The following is a 27,308-nucleotide window of genomic DNA, read 5'->3' as shown; positions in this document are numbered from 1 at the left end:
GAGTTGCATTGTGACTGAGCAATTCATTCAGGGACCTTATGTAAACCAGGGTATTTGTAGGTGAACAGGGTATGGATTCTAGGTGGGCATAGGTAACCTTCGAGAACCTCAAGTTGCTTCCAAGCTGTTGATACAGAAGCTCTAGTCAAAGAAAATAAGACGACAAAGCCACATTTCCATCAGTTCTGAAAGTGAGAAAAATCTCTGCAATGAGTGATAAAACTTTTCATTGCTAACTGTTCCTAAGCTTTGCAACTTCTTAGTACTGAAAACTGTCAGATGTTACCAGATGCCACCCACAGACTTCTCAAGGTATACCAGAGTTGAATGCCTACCCTAATTTATAACTGCAACTACATAAAATAAAGACTCTGTTCTCATAACATGTGTACGTGGTACACAGTTGGGAAAAAAAACCCAACCCACATGGCCCATGATTTATTCTTTTTCCTAAGGAAGTGGATCAGCTTAAACTACTTTATAACTACATTACTGCACAATTCACATCGAACTGACACAAAAATCAGAGAGAGTATCCAACAACCAGAATGATCATACAGCTCACTAAAATTTGCAGATGCTTCTGACACTAGATCATTGGTTTCAGAGGCACTAAGAAATTTCTCAGAAGTCCTTTCCAAAATGAAAAGACACTTCCAAATTCAAAATTCCTACTGCAAACTCCTCCTGTGGCGAAACCCCAAGATGAACTCTGGGGAGAACAGAAAAATACAAAAGGAGTCCAAAACAATAGTTCTTCCTGAAGACAAGAAACTGTTGGTCACATAAAGCAACTAACTTAGAGGAGAGAGACTGCTGTATTGAGGGCTTTGTAGATAATTCAGTCTCTCACAGAAAAAATTCCATCCTCACGTCTGTCAGTCACGGTAGAATGGCCACAAACTCTGAAATCCCCTGGATCTAGGAACACTGATATAAAACAGGAGATAACTTGCTCCCCCTCAACACAATGCAGATACCGAGGAAAAAGGGAGCCATTTCATAGGCCTTATGCTCCCAGGGACTCACTCTCCTGCCCTCATATCCTCTTCTGCAGCCACTGCATCAGCTTCTCTCCCTGTTGCTCCTCGCTGCCCTAGTACAGCAGACCAGAGCAGCAGACAAGACAATGAGGAGTTCTGATAGAAGAGGGTAAGATTGCCAAGTAGGGGGTTGAGCTGGCTATTCAGTATGGATTTCATAGCAGTTGTCAAATTTAGGTAGAGGAAGCAGCAAACATGTATTTTGAAAGAAAGGGAAGGTCAAACTGTTATGGACCAAGCAAGGAATGGGAGAATATGATAAAGTTAAATAATTACTAAATCCAGAAAAAAAACCCCAAAAAACAAACATCTAGATGATATCATTTTAGGAGCATAATATATCAAGTCACTTAAGCTTCAGTTTTAGTCAAAAGATAACTTTTAAAATTAAAATGGAAGTATGGCATTTGCACACTAATTTCTTACAACTGTGCAAAGAAGACTCGGCAGTAGGAAGGGATACAGTTGCCAGTCTACTCTGTGTAAGTGAGCAGGGAAATAGAAGACACGCAGGATATATAAGGGACACATTCAACAGTCTGACGGGATTTAGGTTTTATACATCAGGATCATTAGACAAAAGATTAAGTGAAGGCAGCTACTGTAAGCAGTGGATCATAATAAATTTGTAACTAAGTGGCTCCATCAAGTACTCTGGCAGGAAAAAAATATAAGCTGTACTTTAGTTAGTTTTAGATAACACAATTTAAGAAGCTGTCTAATATGGTCAGTTCTTAAGACACAAAAAAGTCTGCAAAACAAAAGGCCACTACCACATACATCTACAATACAAAGAAAATTTTATTTTATAAACTCATGTGAACAAAACTGAGGTCAAATGGACAAGAGGACATGGGAATTAATGTTTACTTACACGTGGAATTTAGAACTATGTGCTAGCAGATCCCTCTACAAGGTCTTTTTAATCTCAGAATGCTACTCCCTCATATTACAGGCACTTAAAAGGCAGCTGCAGTTTACTTACAGCACAAAGTTTCACAAACATAAAAGTTCATCTCCTGACCCAAAATAAATCAGAATACTGTTTGCACATGGAATAAGGAGTTGCATCAACAAAGTGCAAAGAAAACCATGGCAACTATACCACTCCAATGAAAAAGTATTACCATTATATACAGTCAGTGATAACACACCAACAAAAAGTTTATACTTCATTATTTACACTGGAGTGCAAACAGAACATACACCTCAGCTGCTACAGCAATAAATTTCCCTCCCCACACACTGCTTTCCTCGATTTCCCAGGTTTCAACACACTGCTCCATAGTAATGGAAGCCTTCTTTCGGTTCTGTGCTTCTCATAAGAACGTCACATTCACAAGTTTGGCTTCTGGGAAACTAAGGAGGAGGTAATTTTACAAACCCTACAACACCCAAACTTTAATAGCATAGGAAAGATCTGTTCTAGAACAACACAGTACAGCACCTTACAGCAGTTTCCAAGTGGACCCATCACTTATGTACACTATGATGTTTCCTCAAAAGTTTCCACTGCAGCTAAATATGAGCTCTCACTTTCCACGCTGGTTCCTGCTCAACTTCATCAGTTCTTGTAAGGCTAGGTTTTGCATTTAGCTTCAGACTGCAACATCCAACCTGGGGAGCAGGGATGGAATTACAATTATACCCAAGACAACTGAATTAGATGTTTACAATAGAAACGGTTTGGAAGAGTTGTTGTACTTCTCTTAACGTAGGAGGAATAAAACAGTAAGCCCGTGCAATTGGTTTAAGTACATTTATTCTTCAAAATACTCAGTAGTTAACAATTAGAGGTTCGATAACAAACTCAAATAAGATTATTCTGCTTTAAGCAAAAAAAGTCCATTTTTTGTATCTACTCCTGAATATGCTAGCCTTATGCAGTCTCTCTTTCAGGACTTTATAATCCAGCTGTTAGAGGATATATTTTTGATCTTTGTATCTAGAATCAGGTGTGTCAGCTATGCAATGCAATGGTCTGCAGCATCCAAAATACAAGCCTGGCTATTTTTAAGAAGTTTTTTTTTCTTCCCCAAAAAGGAAAAATCAAAAAGTCAAAGAAATTTATTAAGACTCCACCAGAGCTGATGACTCACTGCAGCCTGTAAAATATATGCTACATTTTGCTCGCAAAATCCTTGTGGCAGTTGAAAAAAATAAAATAATTATAGCTAGAAAGAGGAACACACACGCATTAGTTTTCCTCAAGTTTTCAGCCACACAGCTAGCCTCATGTATGAGCAGCTGCCTTCAAAGAATGTCTGGATTTCCATTATGTTTTGCACTAGTATTACTTATTAGGATAACAAGTGCCACAGTCCAAATAATTTATCTCACTCTTACGATAAAAAGATAGAATTGCTAAACAGAGACACAGTTTAAATTACTGTCACCTATTTCTATCCACCTCATTTAAACAGTTCTGAGGTTTATGAAAATGTTTAACAAGCAATCAACAGTACTGCTGGATGGTGTAAGCCGAGGTAGCTTGCACAGGCTGCTCTACAGAAACCAGTGCTCAGAGTCACCTTAGTCTGATGTTTTTGCCTACCACGTTTCTTTGTTCATAGAAAAAACTGTATTTTTGTGGGCTTTACAACAGAATCACATCTCATTCTGGATAAAGATACAAACTGTGTGAAAATTATGCTACCTCAAAGAAAAATGTTACTGACTATGCTTTTGATTTCATTTCTGAACACTTAGCATCTGTTAGTCAGACCTTTCTGTGCCTTCCCAACATCTTTATTTGTAAAATATCTATGCATGGGTACTTGCCAGTTACCATCAAGCAAATGTCCATAGTTCAATCATCCATGAGCTGAATTTTTAAAATCAGTCTTCTAAGTTTTTTCTCTTGGTACATGTAGAATTGTATTTACCAGTCTAAACCCACCCAAAATAATTAATCTCTGATATTCTCTGCCTTGATTATACTTTTAAAAAAGCAACTAGCGAGGCTGATGGCTAAAAAAACTTGAAGAGAAGTTCTAGACTTGCAAAAACCCTACAACTATCCATGAAAAGAGCAGTAATTTCAAGAATATAAACACACATTCTTATATAAAAACATACCGTTGGCATCTCCGGACTAGAAAATGGAGAGTTATCAAAAGATTGATTTTCTTTGTCCAGAGAATCATCTTCATCATAATTTTTATGTGCAAATTTCTGCTTTAGTGCGTGAGTTAGTAGAGCAACTGGATCCCAATCTGAACTTTGCCTCTTTTGGGGTCTAGAAAGAGGAGTACCTCCAGGAGACCTGGGGAAAAAAAAAATAATTATTGTCTCCCGACCCTATTCCTGATTGCACAAATAATGTTGCTGTTACTTTACAGCAATTCATCAAATACAATTTATACAAGCACACCCAACAACTTGTCAGCCACATTCTTAGTCTGAAAACACCACTTGATGCTGTTCCATGAAGAAAAACGGCAGTAAATCAACACATGTTGAAGTATTGCAAATAAATAGAGAAAATTTTTTTAAAAAAGCAGAATGTACAGTTTTTATAGCAATTCATTTATAGGTTATATTAAGCTATATTAGTGGAAATGTCTCACTACAGTATTTCATAATAAATGTGAATGTAATCTGATTTAAACTTTATTCATTTAAAGTTCGGAATAGCATGGCTTTCTATGGTCCCACAAGAACAAACAAACTTAGGAAATTCCACAGAGCAATTATATTTAAAGAAAACAACCCCTTTAAGTCAAATATGCAGCCAGGTAAACAACAAAGCCCCATTTATAAGCTACACTTAACTCAAGTTTCATTATTTAAAAAAAAAAAAATTATCATCAGGTTTGGCACAAAGGCTTCAAAGACAGTTTTTCCCTCCAAGTGAGCACCTGAGCATCCAAATATGAAAATTTTATAGGTAACAAAAGTAGAGCTTGTATTTTAATTTAGAAAAACTGTTCTTATCAAATTAAAAATCAAACCAGTACCTGCACCCCAAAACCTAACATGAATGTGGAAGCCAGTGACTAGTCCAAGAAAATAAATCATAAGAGAGACTTTCTAACCATTGAGGTATCTGAGGGCGAGGGGGGAGCAATCTAGAGGTGTTCAGAGTTCTGCTAGTAAAGTGCTGCCTCCAGGCCAATGATTTGTACCTAATAATGCACACTGACAGTGCTGAGCTTATTCAAAGTCTGCGAGTTACATGAGACCTGAAAGGACGGAGTTCACTCTTCCTACAAAACAAGCCAACAGAACACTTGCCCAGAGTGAAAGTCTGTGTCCGAGGTGGTAGAAACTGGGATCTTCAGACTATCAGTTTCTTAGAACAAGGGTTATCCCTTTGCAGTGCACACATGAAACTATTCTCAGACTGCAGGCTGAAAGATTATAGCAATTTTGGCCATCATTAGTCCTCCCAGCAATATAAATTTATTATCCAGTTAAGTTCTACCTTTAGAATACAGGCAGATGCCTAAATCCAGAAAGCATTCCGGACACACATGTACCACTTCTAATTACGCTCATGCTCAACATGCTGGGTATTAAAACTGTCAACCTGAACAACTCTCTTTCTTGACTCACCATACATGGAATTATATGGAAGAAAATATATGTAAAGGAAGCACACAGGTTTACCTAAGTGCACTTAATATTTGCCTTATTTACTGTGAAAATGTCATCAAAACCGTAAACACATGCTTTAGAGTTGCACAGAGATAATTGTCCAAGATTTGTGCTAGTTACTTTTAGAGATAAAGCTCAGAGTTAGGAAAATGTTGAAATGAGAATGCAATAAGTTTTGCCAAGTGACATTCTTCCCACATTAAGAGCTTCAAATATTCATTATAGACTCAGTTATTCTTACGTACTTTTTCAACTCAAGAAGTTCAAAGACATCTGACAACCTCTATTATGCCTAGCACAGCACAGCAACACTGACCCGAAGAAGTGTTGCAGTCTTTAGTAAAGCATTTTTGTAACACGTCAACTGCGCTTACCATCAAAACAGCTGACCATTAAAAATACTTATAACCCAAGTGCACTATTGAAATACTAATTTGTGAAACATTTTCAATAAAAGATATAGTATGTTTTCTTTAACACTTTGAAGTTTGAACCAGGATAGTTTGGGCATGCTAAAAGTAGTTTTCCAAAGTTTCCCCAAGGATTTGGCCCTTCACTGTGAATCCAGAAAATTATTTGTTCAGATGAATTTTCTGTGATGGTGTAGGAAACTTTGTAAACAATATCCTACCTCCCCATACCAACCTGAGATTTGCATACTGAAGCAGCAAACTAGTTTTAAATGCTGTGATATTCGGCACGTTTTAAATGCACCTAAAAGCCACGTCACAAGTATCTTACATTCCAAGCTGTGAACTTAGACGTTGCCAACTTCAGTTTGACAGCAGTAGCTGCTCATGAAATGATGTTTCACATTGGTGTTGTCTGGTGCTACTGAAGTGCTGTGATGCTTACACAGACTTGGCTTGCTGAGGTACACATTTAATTCAACCTACCTCTCAATAGCTCGCAACTGAACTTTGTTTAGGTCTTTCAAAACATCCATCATACTAGGAACATTCTTTGTCTTCTGGTGACCAGCACTATCAGCTGCACTTGAATCACTGTTTCTTGCAGCACGGCGTTGTTTTATAAGTTCCACTGCAGATCTACTAGAAACAACACCAGATGGTACACCAGAAGGAAGTGGAGGAGGCAAGGGAATTACAAAGTGATTGTGAGAGACGGACAATGGTGTGGAAGTCATGGCTGGCACTGGGTAAAATCCATCTGGAGTGCTGAGTGTTTTAATGGCTTCTGGATAGAGTTAAGAGAAGAAAAAGAATAACATATATTAACATATAGGATGACTCAGTTTTAAGTCAAGATAAGACTGCCCTCTTAAAGCACTTTCTTATACACCTCACACATTATAACACAGAAGAACTAGACTTAAAACCAAGAACATTACTTGAAACCCACAGATTCAAAACACACAAAACAATGAATCTGAGGTGTCCTATGCTGCTCAGATTTTCTCTATTTGTGTTTTCAATCTAAGCACTAGACAAATCAGCAAAGCAGCCCTCCAACAGCAACTACAAACAGTTTGTTCTGGATGGTCTGAAGGTCATAATAACCCACATGAGGCAAAAGCAAAGATAGTCACGAAACATGTAAAATAGACTACAGTACTGAGCGCAATGGAGAAGAGACAGAGGAAGAGTCAACAGAACAACTAACTGAATCACAGAAGTCCTCATGATGCCACAGAAAAGTAAGTACCTTGCACCGGTTTACGTATTTCAGCAACCACAGCGGGGTTAGTCTGCAAGTAAGACAATCAAGACCTCAAAATTTTTAGGGGAATAAGAGATGTCACAAGATAGAAGTTCATGCTGGAGACCAACTATCTTAGACATATCTATCTGAAGTGTTTGTTTTTGTTAAAGTCCAAACCTGACTGACTTAAAATACTTTTTCTATCCATTATTTTGATAACTTGTTAGAAACAGCACAAAACACAAATGGACAAAATAGTCTGTAATTTTTTCAAACAATAATTGGTAGCCTATATATAGTGATGTTATTAAGCTCCTTCACAGATATGGAAATGAGTACAAAGATTACTTAGGATCAACTTTTGAACTTGGCAAACAGGCCACAAAATAGAAGTGAGAGAGGGCCACCAACAGCAAAAAGAGAAACAAAATACTATATTTGGTAAATTTACTGGTGTATCTTCAGCGAGAAAAGTTCTCTATCAGACATGGCAAGCTCTAAAGCATGAAAAGGAAAACTGGTTTGCTTCAAACCAGAAGGGCTCACGTGATGGAATGCTTCCCAGTGTCTGCGCTGAAACAATTGCGGCAATCTGAGCACGAAGAAAGGTTAGCTCATCTTCAAGCGCAGAAATCTTCTGGAGTGCTGTTTGATCAATATTGTCTTCTCGTGTGCTGTTTTTTGGAACGCTCTGTATTGAATCTATAGATGGATATAGGTCATGATGAGCTGTACTTTTCTCTTTTCTCCATAATTCAGTCCTAGAAAGCAATGAAAGACACTGTTTCAAAAGGCTCAGCCAACAATGGAAATCTCAAAACTACTGTCTATTCAAGAAAGTTATTGTCATTCGGCAAGACCTAAATTTTCAAACCATCTAGGAAAACTACACTTTTAACTACTCATAAGCTTTAAAATGTTTTAAGTCTCCCTTTGCTCAAGTACGATGTAGATCCTTGCAAAGTCATCATAAAAATTAGTCAGATAATTTACTCAGGGATAATTAAACATCATAAAGCCATACAGTAGGATTGAGTTGTCATTATTCAATAACTATTAGAATGACACCATGTGGTGTCTCTCCCTTCTCCCTACGTGAATATGAAAGGCAGGAGAGTTAAAGGCTAATGATCTCTTAATTAGGCTTCAGAAATTTTAGTCATTTATCAAACTCTAAGAAGAACACTGCAATAAGCAAAGAAATTACAATCTTTCAGAAAATATACTGGAGAATAACAAGGCTTAATATACACTTACAGAATAAGAACCTCATCTTGTATAAGCTACTATGAACAAAGACAGCATTAGAAATTTGTGCTGTAAGTCTCAGGTTTTAATTTTAAAAATTGTTTTGAGTCTGTGCCTGCAGAAAGAACCTTAAAACATAAAATAAGTATAAAATCAAAGTGCCAGAATTTCATTATAAAACAAAGAAATTAAATTTACGTTATTTATTCAAGATGTACTAAGTTTTGATTGAAAACAAACCAGACCTTTTCTCTTTTACTTCAAATCAGACCTGCAGCATTGCTTTCTGATTTGCCAAAAACCCTTGTTATTCACACTGCTTGAGAGGGAAAAGATATCAATTAGAATAGTTGTTCTTGGAAAACATCCCACAGAGCCAGAAGGGGAGGAAAGAATGGAAACAACAAAAGAATAAACTGTCATAGATCCACGAATCTGATCAGCTAAAGAACAGCACAAGCATAAGTAAGACAAAACACGCCTTTTAACAATATGCCTTTGAACAATATTCTTACTCTTGCAGTATTTTACCAGTGTTGCATGAAACAGACTGTATCAAAACTTCTCCAATAAAAAGTGTGTCCTTTGAATCCATCAGTTTCTTGTATTTTCATTACCAGCAAGCAGCACAAAGATCACAAACAAACAAATGCCAATATGAAGTAGAATTACATCATCCTATACAGATAGAGTAAAAGACAACACAAGTGTCCACATTTTAATATTGGTTCTGGCTCTCTAAATTATCCTCTGATTTTGAACAGATCCTTTAGAGGAAAACTAAGACAACTTTCTATTTCTTCTCTAGTGGGGAAAAAAAAGACAAAACTCGTACACTATTTGTGTCTGCAAATTCCTGGACAATTTCTCTTTTCAGAGTACCTGAAATACTTCATAATTTGTAAAAATATTTTCCTTCAACATTCTATAAAGGCTAGAAAGAATTATATAAACTATACTCAGATCTATTTCAAATTGTTAAGATAAAAAAATTATGTTTGTACTTCCAGCAAAGCAACCACCAAGGGTTACACAGAATAGTGCAGAAATCAAAGTCAAAAGAAGACATTTAAATATTTTTTCTTGTTTTTTCCTTTCTAAAATTTATTAAAATGGTTGCAAACTAAAAGGATAAAGATAGGAATAATCTTAGGGTATACTGCAATAACCAAATTTCCCTTCAACTCACAAAATACTTTGTGAGTGAAAACCAATTAAAATACCAGCAACACATCTGACATGCTACTATGAAAAGAAAATAGGAAACTAAATTTCAGAAATCTTTTGGATAAGAATGCTTTACACAGTAAGAATTTCCAGGTAAGCAGGAACTGCCTGTACCAAAACCACCTCAGATATTTCTGGAAAATGCCAGGAAAAAAAAAAAAGAAACAAACATGAATTCACACCCCATAAAGAACAGAAGGCATAACTCCTTTTACTCCTAATACCCCTTTTTATCCTTTTACTTACCTAAGTCTAGTAAAAGCCTGTCCTTCATCATTTGCCACCCACAGGACATCAGCAAGTGATGGAGCCACAGGAGTTGGAGCTGCACTTTGTTCATCATAACCCAATGGACTTGGGTCTTGAACAAGCTAAACCAAACAAAAATGACAAAAAAAGGTATGAAGAGAAACCGAATTCAGCACATACTGAAAGTTCTGCCTCAGCAAAAAGAGTTTTTAAACAGTGATGTAAAGAAGTTCAAAAGAGGGAACATAAGGGATGCAACACACAAATTACACGAGCTAAAAAAAACAGAAAAGCTATCATCAAATTAAGAAACAAGAAAATGCGAACAGGTGAAGCATACATATGACAAATTGCTTACTTGAAAATAAGGTCTTGGGTAGGGCTCCAAGGAAAGAATTGTCCCAAGTCTCCGGACAACACTTCGAGTAGACCCATATTGTTTTTTTTGGCAAACAGATGTGACCTAAAAATCAGAAAACCTTTGAAAATGAGAAGCAAAATCAAATTCCGCAGTTCTTGCAATCCAAATTATTAAATCCTTTAATATTATACGTAATTAAATATAACACAGTTAGGTTAGGTTAACTTAACTTTCCAATGCTCTTCTCTAGCTGAAAGTCCAAAGAGGCCTACACTGGTTTTAACAAACAATGTCTAAGACGCTTCCAAAATACAGCCTGTTCACAGAATACTTTAAACAGGTACAAAGGCAAATATCCTGAGATACTGACAAAAGAAAAACTGCACATTTAAGTAATCATATGCATCTGTGTAAGTCTTTGGGGGAAAAAAGTTAGTAAAGAAGTGAAATAAATGTAATGTACCTTGATTTGATACTTCCTTATTATGGTGTATAACTGCTGGAAATGCCTTCCTGATGAGACTGCTGAAGGAAGGCATGTTCTGATTGCACGAGTGATACTGCTGCCAAACATGCGAGTTTCAAAAAATACGGCCTGTTAAAAAACACCAAGAAGTCCCAACGACAGAAACAGAAAAGAGGACAAATCAGTCGAACTAGAGCCCCTAGAGCCACTCTGGCAGTTTCACACCCATATCCCAGGTCCGCCTCAGAAGCACACGCTGCAGCAGCACCTCGCTCCTGACACACCCACGAAGGAGCTGCCCACGCCCCCCCTCCAGCATCAGCCCCGACACTGCACCAGTGAACTGTCTCCGATTTCCACACCGTACCTTTCCCAGGTCTCTGAAAACACAGAATTAACTTGGGAATGGGTAGGTAGCCTTTCATTTAAAGCAGCATAGCAGGAACAGCTGACGCTCCTGACTCTGTTCCTCTCTGTTCAGGGCAAAAAGCGCGCCTTGACCGGCCGTGCCGGAGCAGTGACCCACGCGTTCCCACGTGCGGGCAGAGTGTACCAACGAGCCCAGCTGTGGGCACGGAGGGCGCGGAACCCGCCGCACCGCCAGCGGTGCCGACCTCTCCCTCCCCGCGCGGAACCGCGGCGGCTGCGGGCGGGACGCCCCGCATCAGCGGGTCTCCGGGCGCCGCCTGGCAGCAGATTGCCCCCCGCGCCACCGCGGGGTCTCACCTGGTGGGGCGGCCAGCCCAGGAGCTCCAGCAGCCGGCGGAGCAGATCCAGCAGCAGCGCCATGGGGGACAGAAAACGCAACCGGATCAGCCGCCCGCCAAAGGTAACACCGAGCCCCCCCCCAGCCCCGCGCGGGCAGCGCCAATCGGGGCCGGGGGCGGGGCATAGGGGTAGCCCGCCAATAGGAACGAGGCAGTGCATGGGGCAGAGCAAATGAGGGGGCGGGGAGGGCCCGCGCGGGGGGTGTCGGGAGGGAGCGGTTTGAAGGCGGGCCGTCAGTGGCCTAGGCTGGGCTGCGGCACTCCTGGGAAAACGCAGCTCCGGCGACTGCGAGAGCAGAACACGGTACGCATCAAGAGAAGAAACTCACCAGGGCATGTTATAGCTCTGAATTCATGGTAAAAGGCTAAATTGAGATGTTTTGGGTCCTCGATGTAGCAAACTCATAACCAGTTCATTCAGAGACAAAGTATCCTCAGCACAATAACTACCGGATAGCATCTGAACAAACTGAGTTCACTTCAAAACAAGAAATCTGGCTTTGGATACTGTTATTTAGATACCTGTTCTTTAATCTTGCTTGTAAAGATTTCTGCTGTTTCTTTAAAAAATTCAATACTTCAAGAACGCTTGCAGTGTGACAAAATAAGACAGTGCTTCCACTCAGAGAAATAATATGAATATCTTTTTCCTCCACCTATGCAGATAGTGTTACTACTGTTAGTAGTGTAGTTACTATTACCCATAACTTGTCACATAGACTGATTCTCCAAGATCAAACACAAAGAAGGAACAGTACTGATAACACACACTGTAGTAACAGCACAGAGCAGGTTCAGAGGCCTAGGAAGCTTTAAGCTTGAGGTTTGACTGGATCAGCACCAGTAACCAGCTGCTTTGGAACTAGAGGTGCAGTTGAGACAGACCTCATACAGAAAGGCTTCAAGTCAGCAGGTACAACTCTGAGCAGTACAGAAGGGACCTGCAGGATCTTCTAAAGAAAAGGATTTTGTGACAGGCAAGCTTTAAGAAACAAGGAGAAGTGACATGAGGTTCAAGGCCTAATGCTGCAGCCTTTACCTCTGGAGATGTACCAAAGCTGGTAACAGCAGGAAAGCTTAAATCTGATGTAGCTGCCCACTGTTACAGTAATGCAACTGATTCTGCCTTCCCAGGATGTGAGGTTTAATTCTGAACCAAGAAACTGATCAAGTGCACACAGTCTAGACTAACAGGATACCTAGATTTTTTGGTGTGTTTGCGGGGTTTTTGTTTGGGTGGGTTGTTGGCGTTTTTTCTGCCTAGTGAAATGGATGTCTGATTTTATCTGAACTGCAGGGATAACTTCAAACCTTATAAGCACACCATGCAGAGGTGAAGCAGATTCACACAGTGCTGCATTGCTGGAGAGCAGCAAGTCAGAATGAATTACTGAACTCAAAAGGTAGTTAAATATTTTATGCCACCATAATGTCTAGATTTTTTTCCCTGGAGATCCATCAATGATGGTCTTTACCTTGTAATGAGAAATGCAAAATGCATGACTCTTGTGACTGGAATTTAAGTGCAACTACCTTAGCAGCACCAAGTGAAAACTTCAAATTAGTTTTTTTTCACAACAGGGAAAATTCACTGTTAATGTTGAAAGACTAGTAGGTGCTGAAGCATTAGTTTTGGATTTATAAAAAAATAATCTTCAATCCCACTTTCTTACAGATCTCTGATAATCAGATTACAACTTGCATCTTTGACTACATAATCTCTTAATTTGAACTAATTTATTTTTAAAAATGCTTATACCTGTCAGTATGTGTTCTGAAATCAGATTATATTTTTAATAAACTGCACTGAAATTAGGGATTGTGAAAAAAGGATTTTTATGATCTAACCTACAGACAGGTCTGTAGGATCAAATGCCATTACCAAAGGAAACTCCACTAGATCTCCTTGAACATTCAGCTGAAGCACAATACTTACATCTGCCTATTCACCCAGGAATTATCTTGCTTTATGACACATAGACCACAACCATCCACTTCCGACTTGACCTAGACGATACAGATTACCTGTTCTAAGGTTATGACAGCTCAAGTGTATCTTGGTCCTATTTGTTATTTTCAGATCGGTGTTAAATTTTACTTCATTAAGAAAGACTTTGATACTGATGTCAAGTTTGTTTTGTTCCTTTTCTGCTTATTCTGATTTAATATACAGAAATGTCTGTGTGAGTTTTGCTAAAAAGTCCAAGGAATATTCAGTTTTACATTTCAAACAGCTATTAAAACATGCACTGTACATGTAAAAGCAAATCTTACAACAACAGTATAGTTGGCCTAAACTTTCTAAAACATAAAGAAGGAATGACTTTAGTAACTAACTACTACTGGAGGGCAAGTATTATTCCTATTTCCCTTTCTACACAGCTGCTGGCAAACTAGTACAAATTCAAAATACAGTTTCTTCAACTACAGTTAGGATTAGAGACAGTACTGCTTTCCTGCCTTCTAGTATTTAACTTGGATAGGGCAGATGGTTAATTACTCCCTAATAATAAAGCCAGTAAGAGGGCATACATTATATATGTATTTAATACAAACACCTCTATCAAAGCTTTTCCTTTCCTTTTTTATTTTTTAAAAACAGTATGCTATTCCAAGGGGTGAATAAGAACAACTGCACTTTTAACTCCACATAACATTAAGATTTAGTTTATCAACAGCTGTTTGAGAAAGAAAACCAAAGTAATCTTGTTGTATTAGAATGTCCTTGTTCTCGTAGTGTCACCCTTCACATTCTGGAGTTTAAGTGTGCACCTACCACTAAACTAAGCTTGTGGGTTTGTTATTTAAAAAAAAAAAAAAAAGCAGACTAACATCTGCATTTTGGCTACAAAAATTCCAGAAGCACAACTATTAGAAATCAGTGTATAGAAAGTAAGATTCATTTCTCACACTTCCACTATATCTGAATTATCTTTACCAATGAAACACTTAAAGACCTACTCTTGCCAGATTACAAGTCTGGAGAGGCAAGTCCACACAGAGAAAATTAAAGAGGCAGTTTTAACAAACAGGAAAGAAAAAAAAAAATTGGTAAAAAATATACTGCCACCAATTTATTCACTAAAGTGTTCTGCTGATGACTAAGCTATCAAAGAATACACTTGAAACTCACTTAGTATTTATATACGTATGTATTTCTTAGGCTACTAAAGAAGAGTGAAAATTTCACCGCTTGCTGCACTCTCGCAGGGTGGAATAAGAATCCAGGTTTATCGCTGATACTATGTGAACGTGATTCTTGTGAACATATAATCAGTATTTTGCACAACTGTTTGTACTTACACTATGACTGTGTAACTACCCTTAAACACAATTCTTATAAAAAGGCAACATAGAAGTAGTAATCAGTTTATAAAAAATGCTGCTCCAAGATTTCAGGTGCGCAGAACTGTAAGTTTACTTCAGAATAAAACACAGACATAGGGGAGAATCAAAACTTTCAGAGTTGTACTTGACCATATATTTGGACAAAGCAGAATTACACTGCATATAACAAACAGTAAAATTTCTTAAAAGTTGTTACAAATATTTTACTTTCTACCTGTACGATCATTAACATAGTTTACTATATCATGATTTTTTTCTAAAGGCTTAAAACAAAAACAATCCCCCTAAACTACTTTCCAACAGTAAAATTTAAGTAAAATGCTTACATTCATTTGACAACAAAAAAAACATATTAAAAATGTTGTGAGGGTGGTGCAACAGCTGCTCTTTCAGCTACAATTTCTTCCAGGGTTATTCCTGTGGAAAGAAAGAAAAGTCTTGTTGTAAACTGTTAATAACCAAACTCCAAAACCTTTTAAAGTAATCCTCACTTGCACCCAATGACTTACAAGATGAACTGTCTAATCTGCAATCCACTGAACGATTTACCTTTTCCTCTTTGCGTCTGTCCTTTTCTTCATTATTCTCAATCGTTTCTTCTTCATCTTCAACAATGCCATCCCCTTGATATTTGTCATGTGTCCACTTCGGACTGCTACCTGACTTTTTGAAGTTAAAACGCCCTCTGCCACGCTGGAAAGTACCACGACCTCTTCCTCTTTTGGCCCAATAATCCACACCATCATCTCTGTCATCATGCTACAATAATGCCAGACAAAAAGTAAGGTTAGAACACCTCTTAAATGTACCCCTTAATGTTAGCACTCTATAGCAAACGTATAAAACAAAGTAAATGTTAAAAAGTTCTCTTCAGATCATAATTTATAGAATCCATTATGAACTATATTCTTACAATTCATGATGCTGTAATTAAAACCACAACATTGTTTTAAGAGCCCTTATTAGCTCTGGGTCTACTAAATGTTGTAACAAATAGCTTATCTATCACTTATCTGTCACTTCTGTCAAAATAAAGAACTACTAGTTTTGAGGGGAAAAAATAGTTACTTTAAAAAGAAGCTGCTCTAGGAATGTACTAGGATTTTTTAAAAACAATTTTTATTTCAGTTTTTTATACTTAATAAGGAAAAATAACTGAAGGCAGTTTTCAGAAAACCTGCTTCCCCAGCACAACACAGGGCAAATCAAGTTTAAACTGTTTAAATCTGACATTAACAAACAACAGTTGAGTTGGTTAATAAGCCAAACTTTGTTGTCTTGCTACCAAATACAACCTTATATTGTTTGTTAAGTTCTGACAATCATTCCATGTACTGCATAAAAGCTACAGACAATTATTTAATATAAAAAAAAGTTTACATTTAGAATGGTGAGGTACGCTTGCTTCAACATATGGTTTTTTTACTTGTGATTTGGAAAGAAATCTGAACTACTAAACATAATCACACCCATATAAAGCAGTTTAATAACTATATAAAAGTAGCTAAAGGGTGTAATTTTTGTCTAAAAACATTTTTAATGAATTCAAGTGTAATAGCTACAATTAACTGTTCTAGTATCATAGGATTTCTTAATAGATAGATTATCGTATCTCTATGTTTACAGACCAGAAAAGTTTATATATGTGTAGGAAGACAGAAAACTCCTTGTTCAATCACCCAAACCAGGATTGCATTATTTCTTAGTTAGCTGGTAACATATTTCTGGTAAGCTATAATGCTATAGGAGAAGGTCTAATCCTCACTACTTATTATTTTTCAGTTGTGAAACAATATACTTCAAAGTTTGCACTGTTAAGGAAATCAACTGGAGTAGAGGCCACCTTTTCAGTATACTACACTACTTAAGAGTGGTTACATCAACAGTCCTCCTTTCATAATCCAGATGGGAAAAAGGCATCAAAACTATTGTGATTTTCTTATGACTATCAACTAAGAGCAGAAAACTGCTCATAACAAAGTCAGCCTACATACATCCACAAATACTGTCAGCTTTTCCTGATTTTCCACTTTTGCAGACTTCCAGGTGAATCTAAGACAAAGCTCAAATGTCATAAAGACATAAATCCAGGAAAACACAGCACAAATCTTTTTGGTTTAAAGTTTGGTTTTAATAATTTTTGTCTAAGCCTGCCTTCTTCCCCACTCCCTGATGAAAGTTTTGGATAAATTCTGTGTCAGGCCTCGGTTACTGCCAGCCTGCTGCAGAAAGATGCAAGAGAAGCAGAACTAGACACTACAACCACCCCGATATTCTCACAGTCACTTAAGTCCCTCTCCATACATGCATGCTACTTCTACACTTGTAGAAAGTTTGAAAAAACAAAAGCATGCATAAGACATTGAGTTCTCCACACCCACCAAGAAGTATTTCTTGCTTTTTGGGGTATATTCAGGATCCCATTCCTCTTCCTTCGGTCTCTTCTGAAAAGTAGTATTTGAGTTGCTGGGACCAGTATTTGTTCCAGCAAAGACTCCTCTGGCTCTTCCTCTGCCCCTAATTCGAAACTGATTAACCAAGATGTCATTTAATCCATTTACATAAAACCACAAAGAGTGCAAGTTCTCTGTTACTGAAAATACTCTTTCTGTGCTTAATTACAGTATCTGCAAGTGTAAAACCATCTTCAAATTCACATATTACCTTAAGTAATATATTCAAGCATTCACTTTGAAATAATGATTCTATTAAGCTTAATTGAAACACTTTTGAACTTGGCGTAAGTTTACCCACAACCACCAAAAAGAAACTTCCTTTGGCTGCTGGTAAACCAGCAGTTTTTGTGTTGCAACAAAAGGTCAGAATAGCTTCTGAAGCTGTTCACAGACAAAAAGCAAACAAGAAAACTAGATTGGAAGAGGGAGAAAACTGTCAGGGGGAACGTAGAGGTCATTCATGGAGTCAATCGTATCAGTTATGAGGAAGTGATTCTAGAATACATACTAACAATGCAGTTTTTAAAGTAGTATATCCACTGTGTGTTACTCACACATTTTTAACAGAGACTCAAAAATGTACTTTAGGCCAAATTAAATTACAAATGAGTAAATTCTTTACTCAAAAAAAAAAAAAACAACAGTATGTACTGTACAGAGTAGCAATGCTTGAAGTAAAAAAGAGTGTCTTAAAATATTCTCTATAATGTATTAACGGTATTTTTAAACATTAGGCTAAAAAGTCTCACAGCAAAAAAACCCTTTAAAGCAGGGTAACTAAGTACCTAAGTACTTACACTAAGTAGTAATATATATACTTCCCTTACATGTAAATACTTAGCTTGCAGAAAACTTTAAATGATTTTATATCCTTCATCCAAAGGGATAAGAAAGGTTAGGCTGGGAAGAACGCTAAAACTTGCAGTTGCTACAGAACATAATTTCCATAAACAGCCTATTGCACAAAACTGCATCTTTGCAGTAACAGTACAAAAACATAACTTGGAAACTAATTTAATTTGTTAGAAATAAGTATATTTCATAAACACAGACAAAAAAATTTATATGATTAACTAACTCAAAAGAGAAGTATTATGAACACTTAATTCCCCAAAGCTCCAATACTTCTAATACAGAATTTATGCTGGACAGTTTTAAAACTACCCTGAAATCAAACAGACTGAAAAACAATCAGTAAAAGGCTCATAAGACCTATTCAATACCCTGTAGGCAAAAACCAAAAATAATTGCATGGAGAGTAAAGCAAGAGACTAACTGTACAGGAGAGGAAATACTACATGCTTTCTTTATTTCCAACAGCTTTACAAAACTAGGGCACAACAAACAGTATCCCGCTGGATCTGGGGGGTGGGAGAAGGATATAGAGACAAAATTATGACAGGATTAAAAAAGAAAGAAAAATTATCAACATTTCCTGGTATTAGGTCCTACGATCGGATTCCCTTAAAGAAAAACGTCTAGAATTTTCCTCATCACTGTATGAATGCCTCCCCCTACCACATCATCTCTTTCAGGTAAAGAACTACAGAAGGTGAAATCTACTATGGTCTTATCTTTATGTGCTTGCTTACTACAAAAAATAGAGAGTACAATTTCTGTATAAAACTCCTTTTAAACAGAACTTTTACACACAAAATTCTTTTGGAGCTGGATACTAATGACCCCGTCACTGAAAAACTCTACTTAACCTTATTTCTGTTCACATTTGAAAACTATTCATGATGATTATGTATGAGGTGCATAGAATTAAACAGAATCGTGTATCACCAAAAGTTAGTGAAAAACCGTTGCTGATTTAACATGAAATTGACAGCTTAGCTTATATTAACTGGCTGGAGAGGGGAGATGTTATGTTCTCTAAGGCTTCACAACCAAAGCATCTTATTTACTCCAAAAGCAAAGCAGTGTTTACTGGAATGCAGCCACTGTTAGCCTGCATTACAAACATATTCCTACACTAGCTGGTCTGTATTTTTCAGTACTTGCCAAGCTGTATCCCTAAAGAGGAGATCTGAGTCAAGAGGTTGGCCTATTTAGATTCGCCGGTTCAGAGCATTTGTTCAAAAAGCCTGCGTATGACCACATATGTCATTACGGAACATTAACCAGCTATTACTGCGTAGTCAGAACTGGCAGTCACTAGTAATTAAATGAGTAGAAGTCTATTAAATTCCCAGTTCACATCTACCTGAATTTCATATAAAATAGCATCTCTTTCACAATACATACAATCTGGTTTTATAAAGCAGGAAGCCTTCAACCAATGAGTCTTCTTCTGCTAAATCTCTTAGAGAGGAGATGGAGTTTTAAGCTCTGCTTTTGCTAATTTCTGTTTTGTTTGTGCCATTAGCTTATACAGCTGGAAATTGTGCTGATAGTCATAATTGATGCCTACACCATCCAAGGACTTACATATTTATGCCAGAGAGATGTTACTTAGCATAACTGTATAAAAATAAGAAGAAAGGAGGAAATGATGCACTTTTAGTGTTAGAAATTTAAAACTTTGAATTTTCTTCTAAGCAGCTACAGGTTTTTAGATGGACGATTCAAACCTTAAGTGTTGGCACATGCCACAAGCATTTCAAACACCCTCATATGTAATTCAAAACTTATTTTGTACACTAGTACTAACAATTCAATGTACATTTATACTAAACAATGTATTTTAGCATTATTTAGTCTTAATTACAGGCTACATGAAGGAATTGTTGTTAAAGTATGAAATTTCTCCTACCTATTATGTAAGACTATTGGACAGTTTTTCCCCAATCACATGGAACTTGCACTGTTTTCTGTGATTCATTTTGGTTTGGGGGTTTCTTTTGCTGTGTTATTGGGGGTGGGTGAGTGTCTGTCTTGGGGTGGTTTTATGTTTTGTTTAGGGTTGTTTGGGGTTTTTTTTAAGCGCTCCTTATCTTTTTCAAGGCCTCCTTTATTGATTACTAGTCTTTTGTAATGCTCCTACATTTCCCATTTAAATAATTACACTAACATGGAATCTGAAAGTTTAAGATTTTTTCTGAAGACTATAGTGGTCAGTGTGTCACTTTCCAAATCACAATGCTTAAACACATTCCAGAGGTAAATCAATGAACGTTCATGCTCACTGTGGCTAGTCCCAGCCAAAGAAACACAAAATAACAAGTATACCATCTCCTAGATACACCTGTTTCAATGTTGAGGTGTAATTATGTGCCACTCTCTATTTGACAAGTTGCAGGCATCACACACAAAGGAGGGTAAAACCAAACTTAAAGTGACAGGGAAAAACAGCAGCTGCAGGGAGTTAAGAGGTAATAGAACACAAGATTTAAACTTTACAGAACACTAAATTTTTGGATCCTGTTAGGAAATAACATAATTACACAAGAGCAAGGAATAATCAAGAAATCCTTTTTGCCAGCCTCATGCTAGGACCTCTAATGGCATATTTACATAGCATTTAACTGCTACTAGGCACTGCTGGGAAAAAAAAAAAGACCAAAAAAAAAAGACTAGCTTTGGTATATCACATAAAAGAACTCAGGAGTAAGTCTAGCCTAATATTAAACAGTGAGACACTCCCTCATTTATCTGTTGTGAAGTTTCCATAATTTGAGGAAAGAATAAGAGAAAAACTTACAAAGGTGCCTCTTGGCCTGTTGACTCCTGCAAAACCAGAGTATTCTTTCTGTTCATGGTGGGTTTTGAACTCTTCATCTCTTTCTTTCTTGCAATCTTTTTCTTCTCGAGAACTGGATGAAGAAGAAGATGGGGAGGAAGATGGGGAGGACCTAGCACGGTCTTGATCTCTTTTTTGTTTACTGAAAAATAAAAAAATATACTATGTGCTATTTTAAACGTACTAGATAGTCTGTAACATGCTATACTAAACCGTGTCTCTATATTTTATGAGAAACTAGCCCCCTTCTGGTTATAAAGTCACACGTGTTACATATTTGAGATATTAAGGCGAAGTATAGTTCCACTTTCCAGCCTCCTCTTACACATTTAAGTGCATTAAATGTTTATTATTGCTAGTGAGTTGGAAAGCAGCAGTCTGCAAACTGCAAAATAGTTTTTCTAAATTCTGACACCATGAAGAGATTCTGTTACTTTTAAGATCTGCCTTTCTTCTGAGGCAGAAAACAGAAGTTAAAGGGAAAAAAGCCATCAAGGCAAAGTTTTACAGAAACTTTACATAGTTCAGTTTGCACACTGTTGAGCATGGGCTTCCCTACGTAGATGGCTGTAGGGAATTAGCCAGTGGAAGAAAATGTGGATACCGAAGTCAGAAAGTAAATGGGAATCAGGAAGCGTAAGTAAAAATTCATTCTATATACAGTACAAAGCAGGGAAAAAAAATTCCTACAGCAAGACTCTTAGTAACCCCATAGTGGCATTAATTTGACCCAATTTACAAGACTTTAATAATATTCTATTCAAAGAAAGGTCATACCTGAAATAACTCTTACCACTTCTACACAGTATCCACTGAGATATGTTAATGTTTTTTTCTTAAAACAGCCCACTGGCTTTAGACAAAAATAAAAATTCCCCTTCTCACCCATGTTAAAAATTAAGTATCAGTAAAATTCTCATACTCTGGGTGTTATGAGTTGAAAAAGTGCGGAATCAAGCATAACGAACCAAAGTTCTTACACAAACTGTTTATAGAAATGTACTGCATTGAAGTCCAACCTCCTGATGTAGCCTGGATAATAGGACAGATTAATTTGTCATTTTTTTTTTCAGTGTGTTAGCTTGCTATTCCAAAGTTTTTGTCCTCATCCACCATAAGCCGTGTAAAAGAGAGATAATACATATTTGCTGTAAAACAAATAATTTTAATTGTTTAAAATTAAATGTTCCATTATACATTGAAAATTGAAAGCAATTAAGCTTACAATTACAAAAGGCTAATTAGAAGGTATATTTCTATATAAGGACTTCAAATATTTACCTGTCATCTTTGTAAGATTTGTAATCCTTGTAATCTTTTGGAGTTTTCTCCTGCTTTCTTGACCCACTGGATTCCCTGGAACCCTTTGAGTCTCCTCGCTCTTTACTTCGTTCTTTTCTACGTCGGTCAATGTCATGACGAAGATCAGCTGAATCACACCTTAATTTTTTATCTCCCTGTAAACAAATATATATTTTGGAACAAAATTTTGAAATAAAATGTCCAGAAGAGAATCTCAGTGACAAGGCAAGTTGGGCATCAATTAAAAAAAAAAAAACAAAACAAAAAAAAGATAGAATTTACCTATTTCTCAACAAACTTCAGCACACAAATTGACTTTGCCCTTTACATGCAATGGCTACATCTAAAAAAAAGAACAGCTAAGAATTTCAGTTTCAAACAAGCATTCCCATCAAGGCAATGGGATATATCTAGTTTTTGGTGCATACACACCATAATGCACGGTTTGGGGAGATATTTAAGTATTCATTTCTTCTGGTGAATTGTTTTTAAGGAGAGTACAAGCATCTTTGCAATTCAACCACACTACTCATTGACCATGTGGGTACTTCCCCTTGCCCCAACACCTGTTCTTTGTCCTTAGGCAGCTTAGTGGTCAAGACACATGCAAGAAGAAAGGAAGCATGGGAGAAGACTTGACCTTATATGCCACATTATCAATCCAGCAAAATCATGGTACATAAATGAGCTTCTAAGTAACATGTTTTACTCAAAGGAAAAAAAAATTCTAAATAAAAGTACTCAAGGTACTATAAATTACTTTTTTATTTTATAAACAGAGATGAAATTCAGATTTAAAAGGAAACAATAAATTAAGTTTAAAAGCACAGGTAGGACATTTACTTAGAACCTACTTTTTGACTTTCTTCTTTAAAGACTCTCTCTTCACCTGCTAAACGAGTATGCTTCCTCAGGGTACTTGGAGAGATGTCAATCCTCCTAAATGTAAAATAAAAGCAGTGTCTTGCCATACACATATGTGACTGTTAATGGCCTCAAACACTTCTTTTCAACAGAAAACTGAGAAGGCACTTTTGCAGTAGACAAACTTTGCATATAAAGCCCCACCATCAGAATACAGAAGCAGACTAAAAATTGAAAACCTTGGTTCTGTTCTGTGTAAAGTACGCTAAAAACACAAATATAGGCAGATTGATGTTTCACATTTCAAGTACAGCTTTGAAGATACAAAAAAATGTTTAATGATTTATTTCAAAAGGATCAGTATATGTAACCAGCTGAAAGCCCACCCCCTCCAAGAAATCACCAGCACTATGATAGTTAGCTGTGAAGTCAAAAATACTTAACAGCTAAGAAAACTTGTAGAGTTGGACACCGTATCCTCACATGCAACACAAATATAGTACACTGCATCATAAAATTATAGCACATGATCAGACACTACATTTGCATGCCTACCTTCTTACCTTTTGGGTTCTCAGATTTTTCAAAAAACTGCTGTAAATTAACACACACAAAAACTAAAGTAGTATGAGATGAAACATTTCACACTGAAGAAGAAAGATGCATGTACAGGGCTTCTTTTCATCTTCAAGACATATGCCCCTCAATATTTGAGCACTGCATGTGAGAAAAGTAAATATATCCCAAATGAGATACAGAGGTAGAGAAGACATCTGTTACACAACCACAGATGAAGCCAGACTCGACTCAGATGAGTTCTCTTTTACAGAAGGGCTTTTTTTGGTATTTTGTAATTACACAAATTACCCCACACAGATTAGAAAAAATATTTTGGATTCTCAAAAGAAATATTAGCAGACATTATTTGAAACAAAAAGCATCTGCATATGTAGTTAACATATATACCTATGTATTTCTGGGCTCTTTTGTCGGGTGCAGTGTTCTTCAGTGGCTTTTTGATACGCAGTGAACCTCTCATTTAGGGTCATTCCAGCTGACTTGAAGTATTGCTCTGTTGGTTACAATAGAAAAAAACCACTGTTTCATTAGTTTAATTCAACTGACAGGTATTTTACTCCTGACAAAGGCAAGTAACAGGCAATAAACAGTATTTTCTATAAATTTATCAGGACAAGCAAATGTGGCGGTTTCCCTATTTTTCCACACTCTGTAACCCAAACAAAGTAAGTGCACAGCATCACTGCAAGTCTACTATGCCATGACTGTATTACATCGAATTCAAGCATCATTTACTGATTGGACTTTCTTATTTTTAATGACATTTTCCTCTAATGAAAGAGAAAGAGCAATTTCTTAAACATTTACTCTATACTTTGCCCACAAGAGAAAGTGAAGTTACTTAGAGAGTCATGAATACTTGCAGTAAGTACAGTTTACCATTCATCTCATCTTTAACTTAAGAGTTAGTGAAAACATTTAAGTAATATATGCTTCAATAACTACATGAAAGACCTGCCAAGTCTTTTCTTAAAGGGATACAATTTCTTGATTGGAAGTTGTGATGATAAACAATCCAAGACAATTAATACACCTATACATAGGTAAAATCATTTAAGGATCTGGCATCTTGGCAAACTTGACAACTTCTCTGACAAATTTTCTCCTTCCTTCAAAGACAGTTAAATTAGCCACAGCAAAACTCAGTTTTCAAACCAGCTCAACAAATGTGTTTAAATGTAATATAGAAATACATAAAGTCATGAGCTATGAAATGTTACATATGAAGCAAGCTATCTGCTTAACAGGTCAACATACATCTGTATCAACTTACCGCCCGGCATCCAGAATTTGTCTCATAACCAACCATTAAAACTTGAAACGGCCACTACAAGGGTAGTGCCTCAATCATAATTCCATCAAACACAGGAATTTGAGCTAGCAACTCTGTTTTTATGCCATTTTTGCCAGGAAGACAGAAGGTTCAACTTTGCCTGTTTGGCATCTGTATCTTTCAACAGCTATTTTACTTTTGTAACATGGATTTTGCCATTTCAAAACACATTCCAGGACCTAGTTACAATGAAAAAGAAAACATCACTGGGCATTTTCAGCTCTACATCAATAAAGAGCTGTTCAGACTGGTCGCATCACACCAATAATGAACATAACTTCAGTTTGTTAAAAGTGTTACTAAAAATCTGATCACAGACCATAGTAAATATGAAACTTAAAGAGATGTTCTGCTTTCAAAAGCAACCATAACTGCACATATTCTAATCACTTGATTATATAGGCTGTTAAGCTGTTAAATTTACCAGATATTTAACATACAAAAGTTTATAGAAAAATTCTATTCTGTGATCAACATGTGAGAGTTTCAGAAGTAGTATTTTCACCTACACCTACATATGCACCATATAAGCAAAAACTTAAGAGAAGCTCTCACTGGATTGAGCCTTAAATTTCTTCACATAGCAAGAAAATAAGATACTTTCACAACAAATCATTATACTCTAAACAGGTGTCCCAATATTTTTTTTATCTAATACATTACCATTATCCATTATTGTTGACTATTACCTTCTTCTTTATAAGTAATTCAAAATGCAGGAAATCATTTGCCTTTAGTAATCTGAATTATGCCAACAAAGTATTTTTAACGTCAGCACATATTTCCAGCATATAAATCTTAGCAATTCTAAAATCTAACACATCTTAAAAACAATGCCTGGAGACAGATTCACTGAAACTGGCCACCTAACCAAGCATTTCCACATTACCCCTTAGTATGATGATGTGGTAAAATTACTTTCACTAGCTCCATATTATCTCAGTTACATTTAACACAAAAAGAAGACAACAGCCCAGTGAAGTAAAGCAAATGCTATAGAAAAAAGCATTTGAAGAACTCTCTAGATATCCCCACTGGATTTTAGGAATTACTTATTTTCCATCAAGAAAACTTAAGAGGATATATGACCTAAGTGAAATATATCTACTTTGATGGTCTAGGTTTGGGTTTCAGTGTTTTTTGGGGGGGACTTTCGTTGTTCTGATTGGTTTGTTGAGGGGTTTTTTTTGGTGTTCATATTAAACAGCCACTACTGTTAAAACAGAAAATGATTAGTGAGTAGCTCATTTAACAGAGGTTTATTTAGCCACTGCCAAATTTCTTTTAAGTGAAATTCCTGACAATGCTGTCAAATAGGAATAAAATGAAATATTACCATAGATTTTAGCACCATTTAGAACGCATTTTTTCCTAAATCTTACTAAGAGAAAGACCCCCTTCTAATAAGAACCTGGAAATGACCTCTATGGTGCTCCAAAAGGAATGGCATTGTATTTACAGTACTAAAAACATCTGTCAATCCACACTGCACCACTTAATATAAATTATATATTAGAGTCATTAAAATAAAATTAAGTAAGAAAAAATTGGCTAATGTAGTATGTTTAAACTACACTAGAAAACTTTATATGCTACCTACATTCAAAAATTTATCCAGAAACATAGTATAACTACTACTATACTCTACATTGCTTGCAGTTTTTTTAATACTAGTGTCTGTGGCTATTATTTTTCTAATTATTTTTATGCATACCTTAAAAGGAAGAAAGTCTGGCTAAATCAACATTAAAAGAGGGCTGAAATCTTCCCATACTAGAAACAGCAAATAGGCTTAAATGAAGTGGTCAGACGTGTATCCCATACGATAAACTAAATACATACCTTTGACATGATGAACCAAGGACACAATGTGCTGAATAAATGACTCTGACGTGCTTTTGCTGGCCTGTGGCAACTTAATGTGGTCAAAGATGGATCGGAACTCTTGCTCCTTCTTGACGGAATGAACAAGTGTGCTAGCAAGCAGCCTGTCTTTAGTCAAGGAAGCAGGTCTAAAATGCATCAACAACAGAAAAGAGACACACAAAAAGAAACCAATAGTTTAAATAAAGATGAACAATACTGCAGACAAATGGAGAACCACACTGTAAAGTGGAAT

At 36.7% G+C, this 27,308-nt stretch overlaps 2 protein-coding genes and 1 long non-coding RNA gene across 13 annotated transcripts in view; 1 reads left to right on the top strand and 2 right to left on the bottom strand.

The window, feature by feature from the left end:
* Positions 1-1,826: 1,826 nt before the first annotated feature.
* MTFR2 (mitochondrial fission regulator 2) lies at positions 1,827-11,692 on the bottom strand. Its single transcript, XM_027690424.1, has 8 exons — positions 11,582-11,692; positions 10,853-10,984; positions 10,387-10,491; positions 10,026-10,150; positions 7,851-8,065; positions 6,539-6,839; positions 4,122-4,308; positions 1,827-2,660 (listed from the first exon to the last, which is right to left on the bottom strand). The coding sequence occupies exons 1-8, from the start codon at positions 11,642-11,644 to the stop codon at positions 2,562-2,564; spliced, it is 1,227 nt and encodes a 408-aa protein (XP_027546225.1). The 5' UTR covers positions 11,645-11,692; the 3' UTR covers positions 1,827-2,561.
* Positions 11,693-11,811: 119 nt separating this feature from the next.
* The window catches only part of LOC113970958, an 18,202-nt gene continuing 2,705 nt past the window's right edge, over positions 11,812-27,308 (top strand). The window contains exons 1-2 of the long non-coding RNA XR_003535396.1: positions 11,812-11,979; positions 12,920-13,025. This is a non-coding gene — a long non-coding RNA (uncharacterized LOC113970958). The remainder of the gene's footprint in view (positions 11,980-12,919; positions 13,026-27,308) is intronic.
* BCLAF1 (BCL2 associated transcription factor 1) overlaps positions 14,756-27,308 on the bottom strand; it is a 25,532-nt gene continuing 12,979 nt past the window's right edge. For 7 of the 11 annotated variants that reach the window (XM_027690171.1, XM_027690191.1, XM_027690161.1 and 4 more), the window contains 8 exons: positions 27,032-27,201; positions 24,244-24,349; positions 23,268-23,352; positions 22,393-22,568; positions 21,073-21,253; positions 17,352-17,498; positions 15,520-15,729; positions 14,756-15,387 (listed from right to left, as the gene is read on the bottom strand). In XM_027690171.1, the coding sequence (XP_027545972.1) occupies positions 15,382-15,387; positions 15,520-15,729; positions 17,352-17,498; positions 21,073-21,253; positions 22,393-22,568; positions 23,268-23,352; positions 24,244-24,349; positions 27,032-27,201 (1,081 nt within the window). In that variant the 3' untranslated portion in view covers positions 14,756-15,381. Of the gene's footprint in view, positions 15,388-15,519; positions 15,730-17,351; positions 17,499-21,072; positions 21,254-22,091; positions 22,260-22,392; positions 22,569-23,267; positions 23,353-24,243; positions 24,350-27,031; positions 27,202-27,308 lie in introns of those variants that run through there. The other 4 variants (XM_027690210.1, XM_027690228.1, XR_003535357.1 and 1 more) reach the window with 4 other exon arrangements.

Source organism: Neopelma chrysocephalum, unplaced genomic scaffold, assembly GCF_003984885.1.
Source record: "Neopelma chrysocephalum unplaced genomic scaffold, ASM398488v2 Primary Assembly neopelma1_23, whole genome shotgun sequence".
NCBI classification, from domain to species: domain Eukaryota; kingdom Metazoa; phylum Chordata; class Aves; order Passeriformes; family Pipridae; genus Neopelma; species Neopelma chrysocephalum.
The sequence above is the reverse complement of the archived record's forward strand: the minus strand, read 5'-3'. Positions and strand labels throughout refer to the sequence as shown.

Coding starts and splice junctions, on each gene's coding strand:
- MTFR2 (XM_027690424.1), bottom strand. CDS start 11,644: ATGGCGCTGCTGCTGGATCTGCTCCGCCGGCTGCTGGAGCTCCTGGGC. Junction 10,985..11,581: donor TGGGCTGGCCGCCCCACCAG/GTGAGACCCCGC, acceptor GTTTTTTAACAG/GCCGTATTTTTTGAAACTCG. Junction 10,151..10,386: donor ACCCAAGACCTTATTTTCAA/GTAAGCAATTTG, acceptor TGTTTGGTTTAG/CTTGTTCAAGACCCAAGTCC.